Source organism: Limulus polyphemus, unplaced genomic scaffold (assembly GCF_000517525.1).
Source record: "Limulus polyphemus unplaced genomic scaffold, Limulus_polyphemus-2.1.2 Scaffold259, whole genome shotgun sequence".
NCBI lineage: Eukaryota > Metazoa > Arthropoda > Merostomata > Xiphosura > Limulidae > Limulus > Limulus polyphemus.
Window position 1 is genome coordinate 753,137 of NW_013665869.1, and position 14,697 is coordinate 767,833.

At 30.0% G+C, this 14,697-nt stretch overlaps 1 protein-coding gene across 1 annotated transcript in view; it reads left to right on the plus strand.

Moving 5' to 3' along the window:
* Positions 1-9,119, plus strand: part of LOC106478891 — a 71,460-nt gene extending 62,341 nt beyond the window's left edge. Inside the window, exons 13-16 of the mRNA XM_022382576.1 lie at positions 4,095-4,319; positions 5,770-5,910; positions 6,675-6,778; positions 6,916-9,119. Of these exons, the coding sequence (XP_022238284.1) occupies positions 4,095-4,319; positions 5,770-5,910; positions 6,675-6,778; positions 6,916-7,011 (566 nt within the window). The 3' untranslated portion in view covers positions 7,012-9,119. The remainder of the gene's footprint in view (positions 1-4,094; positions 4,320-5,769; positions 5,911-6,674; positions 6,779-6,915) is intronic.
* Positions 9,120-14,697: the final 5,578 nt, after the last annotated feature.

A 14,697-nucleotide genomic window follows, 5' to 3' on the forward strand; every position in this document is an offset into this window, starting at 1 on the left:
TAAGTTTGATACTTATTTAGGAGGCTTTAGAGGTTGTATAAATGAAATCTAAAAATTTGTAGGTGAAGAAAGGTATTTTTACATTAACATGAAAATCACTTTACACTTAGAGCAATCAACATCTAATTATATTATTATCTAATTATTTAATATATATATCCGTGTCAGTGTAAATTACTTGTACCTGATGATGACAAAACCTTGTCAAAACGTTGTACATTTGATGTTATGTTAAACTTATATTAAAGTTTTTCTTCATTACCCATTCAAGCCGTCTCCAGCCATTATTTTATCAGTTATTTTCTCCACTCTAATTCTTTATGGACTTGGTCAATTTGACTGACCTTGTGACCATCATAAAGAAATGTGAGATAAATCTAAGTTACATTTTTATTCTTTTTAGAATGCCTGCAAATTGTAACAGTAATCTATATTTGTTTATCCGAAACAGCTTAAGGCTTGTAACAATTTACACCTGTTTCTAACTAATTTTATTGCTCTTTGAACTGTGTCTAATGAATAATCCTGCCATACAAGTTGTAAATCACTCTGCAAATGCATACCTAATGTTGCTGTATTGAATGATATAATACACAAGCTACTAGCGAGCATACTTCATAGAGGGTTTTTTTTTCTCCCATTATTTTACTTAATTTAACCTGATAAATTTCTAATTTTTACATTTTAGTTACTTTTATAACAATAAATACAAAATATACAGGAAAAACAAGAAATATAGCACTTAGTTTGACTTGTTTTTTTTATGTCAGTTGTTTATGAAATTTAAGCGAACATTTTTTGTAATGATGGTAATAGTACATTAAATGATCTTTATTTATTTAAAGAATATCATCTAAGAATATATAATAATAATCTGCACAACACAAACAGTGTCCTATAACTATTGTAGTTTAACCTTATGGTTGCAGGGTTGAACCCATTTGGCTACTTCTCGTATGGAGAATAATACATAGTTCAACAATACTTACAATAACTCTTAATATATCTTCACAACAGTTGGTAAGATTTGGTTAAAGATTAAAGTATTTTGTACACATAAAATAAAATTGTTTTAAATATTTGCTTTTTGATATCATAGTTATTTACACTCAGACTCTCAATATTTTAAATATTATCATCAACCTATTGTGAATTGAAATGTATAAAATTAGAAAAAATGTACATACCTTTGAATTTTTTGTTTAATAATCTTCAAAATCTTCTTATTTTATAATCTTAATTTTTCAGAAAAAGTTTATTTTTGATGTTTTATTTTCCTTTTCTATCCTTTAGCATTATTACTTATCACAACACACTTCAACAGGTGTTCTTGGAGTTTACTTGCCAGCAACACTTCAGCCATTGTCAGAAAGTTGGGACATTTCCTACTACACTAAGCCTAAAAAAACGAGGCAGTTAGGCTTATGTTTTAGAAAATTATTAAATTTTCTAACATGCATTTTAAAACATAACTAACACAGAATTAACTAAAATATAAAACTAAAACCCAAATAAAATTTAATTGTCTATCTAACTGACATATTTAAAGGTGAGGAAATAATGCTAAGATGCTAGTGTGGACACAAGCAGCAACAACGCTAAGAGCCTTTGATAAATTCTCTATGGAATTCTTTGCACCAATTTTAAATAACTGTTGGGAAATAGTATTTTAAAATATGGTCTTTCTATTGGTTACAAACATATAGCTCAACAAAGTATAATTGGATGAGAAATTGCAACTGTATGTGTAGAGAGTGGGAGTCCCATCTATCAAGAGTTCCAATAAATTTATTTTCTTTCCCCTATTAATGTCCCATAAGGGGCTTGAAAGTAGAATGTGTATACAGAGCAGTTAACCTAGTTTCTGTCTATATGTAAATTTATATTGTACAGAAAGAACTATTTTTTAAGGATTTTTCTTTAAGGTTTCTTTTGAAATATAGGAATTAAACATAGATGGTATAAAACTTTGATATGTAATGTAAATTTTAATGCTAGTTTCATTGGTATACATTGATATTAAGATTGCTTATTTAAATTTTGAATGTAACAAAGTAAAATTTCATGACATGCCCAGTACAGAGGTACCCATAATTATAGGGTTAACAGGTTTGGAGTTAAGGAAATTATTTTAAAGCTTTTATGCCTTAGTTACAATGGTCCGAACACTGGGAGAGAAACTTTCAAACTGAAGATAAAACAGACAGTATTCTGTACTGAAAAACGTAATATTATATGTCATTTGATAGATTAAAACTTTATTTTTCTGTTGGTTACATATGATATGAAATGTCAGAGAGAATTTTTAGCAATTTGTGAAAGAGAGGATGTGAAAGTGGGCATGGCAATTGGGTCTGATTTTCTAGTTTATTTCTCCATAAACAAAGAACATTAAAGGCTATAAAAATTAGACTTTGGCAAACTAATGGTGACTTTTTATTGTTGTTAAATCTAAAGGATAGAAATTTAATAGCTCGTTAGAAAAAGCTGCCTAGTTTGACTGGCTTTGAAAATGGCTTACACTGATTTGTATATTTTATTCCAATAAAGAACAAAGTTGAAATATATGGGAAATAAACTTTTATATTGAAAAATCATTGTTAACATTGTTTATACAAGCACAAAAAATGAAAAATAGATTTGGATTATTAGTCTTTTTTTTGTTAATATATGTATGTAGTTTGGGACCCGGCATGGCCAGGTGGTTAGGTTGCTTGACTCGCAACTTGAGGGTTGTGGTTTCGAATCCCTGTCCCACCATACATGCTCGCCCTTTCAGCTGTGGAAGTATTATAGTGTGATGGTCAATCCCACTTTTTGTTAGTAAAAGAGTAGCCCAAGAGTTGGCAGTGGGTGGTGATGACTAGCTGCCTTCCCTCTAGTCTTTCACTTCTATATTAGGGATGGCTAGCGCAGATAGCCCTCGTGTAGCTTTGTGTGAAATTCAAGCAAACAAGCATGTAATTTGGTCAAATGTGTATCAAGAGCTTATGGAATGGGTACAAGGCATGAACAAGAAAATGTAAGCAATATGGAAACATCAGACCATTAATGTATGACTGCATACTACCAGTTGGTGTCATATCAAGTAGGGAGATTGATTTATCATAATTAACATTTTGAACATTGAAGATACATGCAAGTTTGCATGTGGTCACGCAATTAGAGTCAGACTACCCGCACGAGTAAAAACTTACATCAGTTTCCGAGATAAAAAGCTATGTGAACCAAATGTTTGCTAAACAGATGCAGCAGTGGCAAACATCTTTATCAAATTGTCTAGATAGCACTGTACAGCAAGGTGAAAAACAATATGAACAGTTTTTGTTAGTGATTTAGCACATGATGAAACTTGTATATATACTCTTAAAGAATTTTATATTTTGGGTGAAGTCAACTCTCTATTCATAAAGAAAATTAAATTGATTGTGTTGATTCCCTTTTAATATATTATTTTCACAAAAGTTCTTATGATAGTTAACCTGGTACTATGTGCCAGTACAAGACATTTCAAAATGCTGTCAGATCTGGAGAACTTTAACCAATTGTTTAAGCCCAGGATATTGTTTTCTTTTGAAAACCCAGTGTTGCAAGTTTATTATATGATTTTCATGCAAATTGTTCCTTTTACAATTTGTTTGGTATAAGTGACATTTTATGCACTCTGGGTGTGTGAGGCTTACAAAGTAACATGATTGATCCATAGTTAGAGAAGATGAAGGACAAACTATTAAATATGGCTAATGTTTACACCTAACAATTATTTGCATTATTTTACATAGGTCTACCATTATAACAAGCTGAGTATGATTTCTTGTAGGCTTACTAATCACACACAGAAAACATAAGTATAAAGAATCACTTGCAAAAAAGTGATTTAAAAATAGACAATTATTTAAACTGCAGTTAAGTTTAATGATGATTTATTTCTTCTTTTTCATAAAATCAAACTTATTTAATTGTATTAGTCATGAAAGGGTTAATTTTGAAAAACAAAATGTACTAAACTTTATCTTAATAATGTGACTACTAGTTATTTCCTGGCATTTAACTTTAAATTCAATATTAATTTAATGAAATTCTTATGTATTAATATTTTTTATATGAAACAGAGCTGTTGACAAAATATGACATACCAGGGGTTAGTGCGATACCTCATCACCACAGTCCTGCAGTTGGGCAAAGGGGTGACTCTAAAGATCGGAGAGTGGTCATCATAGGTGATCCCACACAATCAGACAAAAAAACGAAAAAGTTAGCCAAAGATTTTGTACACGAGTTTCACAAGTCTGTGTTAGAGACTACACAGCAACAGCTAGGTAAGTAACTAAATCTTGAATTTAAAATTTGTGGTTTTGTAAAGTTTTTAGATGAAACAAAGCATTACAAGTTTATCTTTATGTTAAAAATAAAATCATGTTCAGAATACCTACTTTTAATTTTATTTCAAAGCTATATTTCTTTTCTAGACTTAGGCCACATAAAAATATGCATGATTCTAGTTACTTGACTGACCCTAAGAAATTCCTGTCGACCTGTAGTTCTAATAGGACAGGATTTCAAATTTTTTAAAAATTTCAAATAGCCAAATGAGAGTACATACAATAAATTCAGTTGTCAGTACTCATGCATCTAGTGTGTTACACTCTAAAATTATTACTCGGCCCTACCAGACATTTTAAAATGTTCCTTTTTTCAACTCTTCTTGCAAGATCAGGAAGAGTGCTTGATATAAATCATTGCAAAGGTGATCATGGCAGTTGCAAAAACAATTTAAAACAAGATTTAATGCCTTAACAAAGTGTATACACTGGTATATGAAGCAGTCAACAGTTATAAACATTTTCACTGAATATTATCTCTGAAAATCAGATTTTCTGTTCCACCATGTGGTTGGTAAATATGTTGTTCAGTGCTGCATCACATGCCCTCCAGATTTGCTGCACTTTCACTGCTTCCTATACACAGAAAGCCTGTAGTAAGTAAAGGGTGTGTTTGCAATTTCCCTCACTGTGTGGAGCATGGCAGAAAAATGGCAAGATTAAAGCCTCAAATGGTAAAGTCAGTTTTATTAATTCGCAGTTCGTGTAACTTTTTTACATTCACAGGTAGTGCAGTCTTAAATTATCAGTATCATTTTGCTATATTAACAAAGAAAAATAATATATTCCATGTTATTTAGTACCACTATTATATCATATGTACAAGAGGTATATACACTCCTTTCATTTGATTTTTGTATTAGTTTCATTTATATTTTAATTTGATAAATTTAATTAGTTTAATAATAATAATAATAATATATAAGATTATGGGTTTATTGCTTGATAGAATATTTTTATAGAATAAAATATTTTCCTACAAACCTACCCTATTTTGAAAATTGATGTAACACGAAACACACACACACACACACACATTTTTATTTGGCCTTAGCAAACTTATCTACTGATAACCATTAAGAAACTGAAAATGTAAATTTAGGACTGCTTTTGTGTGTGTGAGTCTCATAAATGCATATGGGGATCAAGTACTTTTGTATATGCTTTGTTAATGAGAAGTTTGTACATGTAAAGAGGAAAACTTGTACTTCATCTCTTACAACTAAAACTAAACACTAATAACATATCCACTTGGTAGTTAACCACTCATTAAAATTTAAAATCTGTTTGGTCTCATAAAGAATTCAGGTTGTAAGTAATTTTATTCTGCAGTATGGAAATGCACTGAAGAATGCTTAAAAAAGAAGTTAAAAATCTTTATATACAGCTGAACAAAGTCGCCAGTGGTCAGCAGAGAGTAGGACAGGAGTCACTCCATCTCCAACAACATGCTCTTCTGAAAGAGTAGAGAACTACCATTGGCCTGGGATTGAAATAGTTATGGAAGCTTATGAATGTTACTTAAAAGGTGAAATTAATTTCCATAAATGGTATCTAGTTACAGTGATTAATCCACTATACTTTCAGTTAACTTTTTTTTATTATGAGAAATTAATAAGTACTCTTTATAGTAAGAAGCTTTTAAAAATTTTTAATGTGATATTTTAAAAAGAGGTTTTTCTCATCCTACAGATTAATATATTCACTCGTGTATACAAATAGTTGCTGAACTTTTAAAGTAGTTTTTCTGTATATAATGTTTTTTTTAACTTTGTCAGTGATACACAAAGGAATCCTGAGAAAACAAAATATTGCTCAACAGATTCAAGCTTGATCTTAATAACTACAAAAGTTTTATTTGCAATGTTACAAAAAAAGCTCATTTGGTGTCTTAAAGTTGAAAATCCTGAAGTGAAGACTGAGTTTTATAAATAGTGTTATGATAATATAAAGATTTCAAGACTTACATGTTTTTTATTCCTTCAATTTTTAGAGTATGTGTCTTAGAATGAAAAGATGATTTTTTTGGCTAAAGGTTCTAGAATAAGTTACTTTCACACATAAAAAATTTCAATATTGAGGTACATTTGGTATTTCCTGTAAAATAATATGTATTATAGTTTGAGATAAGCCCAAGTTTTTCTCCAATCACAGGTTCGTTACTATATATTAAGACAGAACCTAAAACTTCAATTTTATTTTACAAGAATAATGCAACAGGTACACATTTCCAGTCAGCTTTTATAACACATTGCATCAGTTAAATAAACAAAATGTTTTTCAATTCTTCAGAACAAAAGCAAGAACAAGAATTTCTGGTGGAAAGGTGCCAATACTTAAAGAGGAAAAATCAAGATGCTAACCTTGATGCAGAAAGGCTTCATTATCATATGACCGTAAGTTTAGTTAATTGCATTATAACTAGAGTTAATTGTCTAACCTGTGTACAATAAAAAATATATAATTGTGGAAAATCTTCAACAAAATATCCATACTTATGATGTAACCACTAGTTTTTATCTATTGGTTATAGGAACTCCTAAAACTAAAGCAACGACTTGATGAAGAAAGACACAGACACCAGGTTTCAGTTGACAACTTAAAGAGGACTCTGCGGCTTATGAGATAGTAGCTAAACTGTTTCAAATGATGCTTCAAACCTGTATGATGTGATAGGATTTCTAAATAATATTTGTAGCGTTTTGAGTACACAACAAAGAAATAGATTATCACAGCAGTTTTAGTTTTGCCACACTATAATGATCATTACTTCGTAGGCTGCCAGAAGACAACCTTGTGTGTTACAGTAGCTTTGTGATGTATTCCTTTTCTAGAGACTGCTGTAACTTTTATATATTTTATTCATTTGATAAAGTGAAGTATCATATTAGAAAGACACTCGCTGCTAAAATTATTTATTGCTTCACTCAGTTAGTGTTGTTAACTATGAAGGACCAAGACTTCAAACAAGGAAACAAATGTTTTTGCACCATAACATTTTTTTATTATATACATATTTTGGTGCAAATGTTTTTATACTGTTCTGATAAAGATTTTGCCATTAAGTTGCTCATTGTTTTTAAAACAGCTTTTAATCATGTGCTGAGCTTTGTTTAAGCTTAGGAATTTGTGTTGCAATTTCAATTAAAATGCTATTTCACTTAAATAACTGAAGTTTATATCGAGCATTTTTATAATAAAATTGAGCCACAAGTCCTAAATGAAGGGGTAATTTTAATCTTTAATAATTATCACTTCATTTTTTTTACAGCTTACATAAACTCTAACTTTTGTGTGTGTGTATATATATTTAAGTGGAATTTTTTGTCATTACCAGTATAGTACACTACTTAGTAAGCCTTAATCTCCATGGTGAGAATAAATAAGGAATATTCAAAGTACAACATTGTATGTAGAGTTTAAAAACTGAACAATAAAATGCACTATGAAAACATACAACCACAACCATATAGACTTCCTTAGTTAGGTTTTATTCATAGGAGTTTTCTAGTTTTGTAATTTCCACATTAGATTTTTGTTTAGAAAGATTGAGAAAAATAGCATTTTTTGATGCATAAATTTACTTTTATGATCACTAGATTAATTTATTCAAAATTTTGTGCTCTTACAAAATTATAATATAAAATACACCAATGCATTTTGCATTTCTTAAGTAGAAAAGGGGATTCAGAGACTGTGAAATTATTAACACTTGGGATTCTAGCCAGATCAGATGGCTTGATATTTTTTCCTTTCTGTAACATATACCAATGCTCAATGAAAAATAATTTCACCATTAAACATACAGAAATCAAAGTAAACTCTCATTATGGCTTACTGAGTTCAAAGCAGAGAAAGAGAATAGACAAGAATTGACAAGTGTGCAAGATGAAAGATGGCACCTTTGTTGCAAAATTGACTCTCTCAAAACTCCTAAAGACTAGTTATGAATCTCATGAAGAACTAATTAACTTTTTAATTACTTAATACACTGGGGGCCTGAGCTTGAATGTGAGTTAAATGAGAGAGCATAGCATTATATACAAAATTCTATAATTCCATTCCTCTAGGACACGTGCTACATACATCACTGAAAATAGACATTGATGTGTTCAAAATTCTGTAATGTCATCTCTGCATCACTATTGGTCATTTCAATAAAAAATATTAAGGATGAAGTATCCTCAAGGCACCATCTAATTCACCAGTGGAAAAGATCACAGTCTACTTTCAAATGCCATTTTCAACTTTACAAAAATCTTTTACGTGGGAAGGCACACATAGGTGAATGATCCAAAACAATAGGTAACTAAAGCAAAAGGAACTTAGCTACTTTCTTCACCAATGTTCTTTGTTAAACTACGTACACTTATATGTATGAAAATTTATGTAAGAAGGAGTAGAAGACAGGTAGGCCTTTATACTACACCTTTTCTCTCTCCACTTTACCTTCAGACCACCCCTAACTTTAAAACTTAAAAACAATTAAATAAACACATACAAAGACAGGGTAGATAAACCCATTAACATTGATCAAATCATAATTTCACTTTTCAAAATATCATTTAACAATGACAAATAACACATCATATATAACCCAAACAAACAGGTGACATAAATTAAATTTTTTTTTATGATGCAAAATTCTTTTTAACAATAATTTGGTGGTAAGACATCACTACAGTAGCACATAAACCAGAATGTAATCACAAGGATTCAGTATAAAAAAAAAAAAAAGAAGCCTCTTTAGAACAGGTGAGTAACGACATTTATATGTATATGGTGCCCATGAAGGTAAACTCTTTGATCAGAATAACAAATTATAGTGCCAACACATTGTGTATAATCTTTTGTTAATTCAGAATGCTGGAAAAACTCACAAAACAATATTACATGATAAGTACCTTTTATCACAGGTAATCAACATTAACCTTTAATGAATTGTGCTGGTGCATTGACCCACCTCCCACCATACACATGGGTTAAGTTAGTAATAAAATCATAATACAAGAAAACAAAATGAGCGTTTGTCAACAATATTAATTAAACACAGAATAATGTAATCAAAAAGTAACAACTTTTATACATTTTTAGTTGTATGCACCTTATATATATTTTAGCACATATTATTGATAACATATGGTATCAACATGAAAGGTAATGTGACGTATACTTGTCTTGTATACTCATGCACAGAACACTTGAATGCTGAATATGATAACCCCTAGTTTATTGAGAAGAAAGAAAATGTCCAGTGTTTTTAATACTTCACAAATATTTGGATGTGGAAGATGATATTTACCAGATTATTGTTTTGAAGGGTAAAATAATTTATATTTAACTTAAAGTAACTGCTGTCAGCTATCAGTGACATTAGATGAAATCATAATACATTTTATGCACAGATTAGAAGAGCTACGTCTAACATTTTTCACTCTTAAGGTAACAGCAACATGTTACTGATTATGTTAGTACAAAATTGGAAAACTTTAAGTTTTTGCTGTTAGTGTATCTAATGTGTTGCAATTTTGTACTAAGTTAAAATAATATCAGTGAAGAATAGTAAAGTTATATTTCTTCATGAATTCAGAAATACAATTAGCACTAAAAGAGTTTTAAGAAGATGGCTCCCAAATAGGTAATACAATCCATAAGTCACTAGTGCTGATACCGGAAAAGTTGAAGGCTCAGTTGACACCAAGGACCTAGCATTTTGGTCCTCAGGACACAGGGAAACAAGCGTCTAGGATTACTCTTTGGAATTTATTTTGGCATCACAAAATACATAACCACCATCAGAATTCAGCTTTTTCATTTAAACATTTTTTCAGCCAGGATTAATATTTGTGTTGTCAGTACAGCATAAACCAGTAAACATTTGGACCAACCTAAAATAAAGAAAATGTTCAATAGTAAAATAAATTTGTCTTATCTGCCAACACCAGTAGCCAAATTATCAAGTTATTGTATTGCTATTTAGAAAGCGAGTGTTGCAATGACATTTTGCTGAGTTTTTTTGAACTGCTAGCATTCACCTTTAATCATACAAACTGATGATATTTTAGGCAATTCATCTACTAATGCCAGCCATCTTAATTAATAATTGAGCAGCTGTTCCCCATATCCTTTAAATATTATTCTGTGAAACTCTGCTTGATTGCTCAAAAAGTAAGGGTTACAACTCCGTTTAAGTCCCATTAATCTTGTGATAAACAAACAGTCCTAAATTTATAATAATCAAATGGATATTGTACAGTTTAGTGTGTACATTCATAATGAAACATCACTTGATAGTTAGGAAAACACTTCCTTACAGTCAGTGACTATCCTACCTGATGGTAATTCAGGAAAGGTAAAGAGGATGACTGACCAGTAAATCTGTGATGCTGCTTCTCCACTGGTGTTTCTTTGTCTAACTTCTCTTAGACAAGTACTGCCAGCATTTCTCTCCTTATCAAGACACTTGATTGAGCCAGACGGGTTTAGCATCAGCCATTGCCTATATCTGAATTTGTTCATTTCAGATGGTGATCTATCTGAAGTATTTATAAAAGTGGTCCAGACCTTTCTTGACTTTACCCTTAGCCTCACACACTGGGGGTGGCTTAAATCTTTCTCCTGAAGACTTTTGGCCAAAGCCAGGCTGAAACATCAAAAGTATAATATAGTGGGCCAAAGCAGGAACCCTTACACTTGGATAAACATTAGGTTCCTATCCTTGGATGGCAGAATGATGAGTTACGAAGGGTAGGTCGTTCATCAGTTTTTGTCTTTACTGGGTAGTTAATTGTCTTAAAACTCTTCTAAGGACTTGTTAAACATTGGAGAGAATTGTACTAGTTAAACAAAGAACTTAAACTTTACTTACAAAACTGAGGGCTTAAGCTTGAGAGAGTAAAGTATTATATACAAAAATTTATAATCCCGTTTCTCGTACGATGCACATACTACCTACATTATGTTTTTAAGTGAAATTGATATATTTGTAAACATTACTGCTATTTCACTATATAATAAACCATAAAAATTTGTTTTACTTTCCAAAGTCATCAGTTAATCCAGAAATCTATATCAATAATTACTGTATGTAAAAAAATATATAGACATTTAAAATATATGCCTTTTTATGTTTATTAACCTTCCATTGCACACTTTATGAAAGTATGGTGGAAACAAATGTTTTCTTTGGATTTCTTACTTGTGAAATGTGTTTTGGTAAGTTATAAAAGGGTACATTACCTAGAAACAACCTTGTTCAGGAACCAACAAAAATAATTCCATGGTTTATTCAGACTATTATCTGGAAGTAAGAGCATTCAACTACAAAATTGAAGCATTTGTATGTGTATTAAGCAACAAAGGTAGTTAAAATTGATTCAGGCCCATGTATCATACAAAATTGGTTTTAACATTTGATATTAAGATAACTTACCTTTGGATCATTATATTTTTAAGGCAGTGGATGTCTGTGTGGTAAAACTCTAGATTTCAGAGCTGATTTCAAATATTTCCCAAACTTTAAGCTGTGGGTGCATTATAAGAGTGACAGTCAATCCCTTAGCAAGACTGACATGGTGCTACTGACTGACTACTTTCTTTGTAGTCAGTAGTTTAAAATTAGGGACAGCAGCAGATGGCCTTATTAATTTTGCCATAAGTACAAAATACATTTTATTTTTACAAGTTGTAAAAAAGTTGCTTTTGAATTAATTTAAAAGAGTAAATTTATAAACATTTTGTCACTAAAAAAATGTGCATGTTAAAAAAAATATATGTGACTAAATTAAGATGAGCTTGACAAATCTGTAAAGACTTATTAATACTTAATGCTTTTAGTCTTATCATTTTAACTAGATTATGAGTAAGATACAGTTGAGAATCATCTGTTTACTAATATTAAAAACATTTTGGTAGTACATACTTTTTTTGTCAAGAACCTGTTAAGCAAAAAATATGTTTGTTTTTTAAATTAAAATATTTGCTGCAAATATTAGTCAATAATTTAACAAATTTAAAATTTAGTTCCATAAAAATTATAATATTTCAGTGAAAGCTCATGTGCTTGAATTTTTGGATGATGACTAAAAGATCATGTCTGACATATACACATTTCTTATTTTACACTATACCAGTGGGAATTTCTAAAAGCAGTAAAGTCAAAATAGTGATTTAGAAAGTTACTTTGAGGTTTGCACACCTAGTAAGTAAATTATGATTTTAAGGTCAACTGACTTCTTTTATATGATTATTTGACATAAAAATATATATATATATATATATAGTTATCTACCTGAAAGTCAATCTATTTTACTTTGTAAAAATATATATATATCTAAACTCAAAAGTTTTTTTTTTTTACTAAACACATTACAGATTGTTTTATTTTTAGTTCAGAGAGAGAGAATCTTCACCAGGAAGCAAGATTTATGAAATGTAACAAAAGTTAAATTAGAAAATATATTCTGGAAATGCTATATACATTTGAAAAAAAATAGTAAGTCTAAACTGTTGATTTTGTGTGAGACTTAAAATATTTCCAACAGTATTAATTTTAAAATAGTATTTTAAATCTTTAATATGCTTACTTTGTTTATAATTTGATCAATGATTTTGTTTGAAATTTTCAAGTTTTCATTAATTCAACTGATATGCCATTCGTTTACTGAAAAAATATCATCTGTGACTGTCTTCTTGTCTTACAAGTGACTTGGTGAACAACTGTCCTATTGAAAACCATGTAACAAGTTCAAAATTCACTTATTTGTTGATTTAGTTATTATTTCATTACATATTTTGTTATATATTTTACTTAAGATTTTGGTGAAATGCCATGTAAATTATAGATTTTTAAATATTTACGTTTACAATTATTTCACTTACTGGCTTTTTTTGACAGCTGTGTGATACATCTGTGGAGGTTAGTTAACCTGTGACAACCAGTTATTGAGAATCAGATCATTGAGGTTTCACTGTACAGCCAGACTAACAAGGGAGCATTAAGTAGACTTTCCAGCACAATTTAGATAAAAATGGAGTGAGATGTTTTCAAAAAAGCTGAGTGAAACAATTATGAAGCAGGATAATCTTTAACCACTGTCAGCGTTTCTTAGTATTCAATTGATAAATGCAATTTTAAGCTGCATTATTACATAAATGTGACTTTTTCTGTCAGTTATACCTGTCAGATTCAAGATATGTTAAGAGTGCTGTTGATCAATCCAACCTTTGAAAAATTTGTTCTTTCCATGTGTTACTTCTATTAATTTACATGAATAAGATGCATTGTGAATAAATTAATATTCCATACTATTTCTATCATATTTTAAAGTAAGCAATAGAGAAGTACAATTCCACACTATATGCTTTATGAAATATATATATATATATAAGTAGCATTTTTATACTATGTACAAGAAACACTTGAGTAACAAGAAAACTTCTGATTGTTTCACTTGAATGATGAAATGTAATTAATAAAGAGTATCCACGTTCAACATAAAATTCTTGGATCATGACTTACAATAGTGATAAAGCAACGCCAGTACTTTTAAAATTTATTATAACTATAATCCAAATGGAACATTCCTGCACAGCTTAATTTACCTTAGACAATAAAATTAATGCCAGTTTTCAAAAACAAAAAGGAAAGTGTAATGTAAACAAGAAAGAGGTCCACTGGGAATAGCCTGAATTACAGTTTCTTCAACAGCTTGTCTTATTCAATTTGTGGGCAAGCTCCTTGAATATTATTAGATATATAAAAGTTTTGAACAACTATCTAGTTTAATATTATTTTAGGTCTTTCACTTTCTGACTATTGAAAGTTTACTGTTTAGATTTAGACAGACTTTACAACCAATTTTTATTCACATTCTGTTGAATGTGATAAATATGTTTGACTGCAGATATTTTTATATCGCAATCATTTGCTGATTTTAAGACAGAGGTGTATATTACTAGTATTTTGGATTAACCAATTTATCTGTTTCATGTTACTCATTATACCTACTTCATTGATGTATTTTCTTATTTTATTATCATTACAACTTCACATATATCTATATATTAGGAGTAAGTTAAAAGCCTTAAACCTACATGCATCAGGTGAGCACAGCAAGATCTAATTGAGCTGTTTGAATCTGTCTAGAAGTCAAACTGCATGAAATGAAATATGAACATCACTACCAGCAAACTTGACATTAATAAAATATAGATAATAATAAGTGCATGTGTCTTGAAATACATTGCAACATTTGACATATACTCATTTGAGTATAAGAATTATTCAGAATATTTGGCATTCATACAGACAGCA